Source organism: Acanthisitta chloris, unplaced genomic scaffold (assembly GCF_000695815.1).
Source record: "Acanthisitta chloris isolate BGI_N310 unplaced genomic scaffold, ASM69581v1 scaffold15485, whole genome shotgun sequence".
In the NCBI taxonomy this organism is placed as follows: domain Eukaryota; kingdom Metazoa; phylum Chordata; class Aves; order Passeriformes; family Acanthisittidae; genus Acanthisitta; species Acanthisitta chloris.
In genome coordinates, this window is record NW_008674440.1 from 19238 (window position 1) to 21034 (window position 1797).

General features: G+C 41.4%; 1 protein-coding gene across 1 annotated transcript in view; it reads right to left on the reverse strand.

The window, feature by feature from the left end:
• LOC103802826 (disco-interacting protein 2 homolog C-like) overlaps positions 1–1797 on the reverse strand; it is a gene marked incomplete at its 5' end in the record, with an annotated part of 50210 nt that overhangs the window by 9314 nt on the left and 39099 nt on the right. The window contains one exon of the mRNA XM_009075356.1: positions 682–739. Coding sequence (XP_009073604.1) covers positions 682–739 — 58 coding nt within the window. The remainder of the gene's footprint in view (positions 1–681; positions 740–1797) is intronic.

The following is a 1797-nucleotide window of genomic DNA, read 5'->3' on the forward strand; positions in this document are numbered from 1 at the left end:
GGGAGGAAGGAAGGAAGGAAGGAAGGAAGGAAAGCTCATACAAAGCTCATACCAAACGGCCCCAGTCTGTCTGAGAGTACATACTAGGATGGAAAAAAGCTCTGATGCTCAGGGGCTCAGTGCAGCAGCAGTGGCACCTTCTTTCTCCCAAAGGCAGAGCACACGTAGCTGTAGACCCCAGTCCCCAGCACATGGCCAGACCCTGCCGAGCCCCTGTCTGTGTGCTGCTGCTGGGAGCTCAGCCCGGCCCCGCAGTGATGCCACCAGCAGTGATGCCACCAGCAGTGACACCACCAGCAGGTGATCAGTGGCCCATGAGGACAGTGTTGGCCACCTCAGAGCAGTCCTCAGTGGAGGTGGGTCCACGTTGCCCGCACTCTCTGCACGGGTGGCACATTTGTTGGCACTGTGGAGAGTGCCGTGCGGGGATGAAATACCTTCCTTTTGCGTGAAAGAAGGAAACGATTTTGGCATAGGAGAGGTAGGTGCAGCTTCTGAAAGAGCAGCAATGCATCAGCTACCACCACTGTGCTGTAACCTCAACAGTAAAGGAAGGACATCAGTCCTGCCCAGCTGATAATGCTTCCTCAGCACTACAGTCACATAAAAATGGACAGAAATGGATATTTACTGAAAATATTTACCAAAAAAGGTACATTTAAATCTTCTTTCAGTACTTACTTTTCCTGACTCCATGAGAGGCAAACTATGTGGGGATCCTCTTTCGACTAAACGAACTCTGTAAAATACATGTAAGATAATATGCATAATACACAGTTTTGTTTGTTTGCTTTTCATTAACATTTATTTCTGAAAGGAATGGTCAGTGGCTGCAGAGTTTAATGTTATTTTTGGAACAGATGAAACTTATATCCTGTAGAATATAATCAGACCCACTATTTAATCTTAGTCAAGATTTATGACTGGGAAAATAATGAAAAAAAGATGTGTGTGAATGTTTTGTTAAATAATAAATTCTTCAAATGCAGTTGGTGCCTTTTATTTGTTTTTGATAGACTTTTGAAAATGGAATTCCATGCACAAATTTATTCACAATATGAGGGATCTAAAATATTGATTACCCACAAGACCATCATAAATGCCAGGGCACAGACACAAAAGCATGTGAGCTGAGTGAGCAACCACATTCCACAAGTAGCTAACAGTTAAATCATATCAAAATAACTCATAACCTGGCTCAGCTTCACATCTGCATTTGCAATCTTTTAATTATTCTCAATGGACTGCGGTTGATAAACATTTTCAGCTTCACAATTTGCAATCTTTTAATTATTTTCAATGGACTGCGGTTGATAAACATTTTAATATTAAAAAAATCATTTCATGAAAAATGTTATTACTGCTGAGGACAGACCCTTTCTCTGAGTGTGGCTTTCTGGTTCTCTCTCTTCCTTTCTTAGCTAACTTATTTTCCCACTAAAGGAACAGGAATGGCATCTCTCCAGTATGATGGTCTGGAAGGAAATTCCTCATTTTCAATGGACTGCGGTTGATAAACATTTTAATATTAAAAAAATCATTTCATGAAAAATGTTATTACTGCTGAGGACAGACCCTTTCTCTGAGTGTGGCTTTCTGGTTCTCTCTCTTCCTTTCTTAGCTAACTTATTTTCCCACTAAAGGAACAGGAATGGCATCTCTCCAGTATGATGGTCTGGAAGGAAATTCCTCATTTAACCTTAGAAAAGCACTCAGCAGGTTAGAATGGAAGAGACTTTCAAGTCCTAAAATAGCCAATGATCTCAGCCAGTAGATGGCAAAGAAAATTTGGTAACA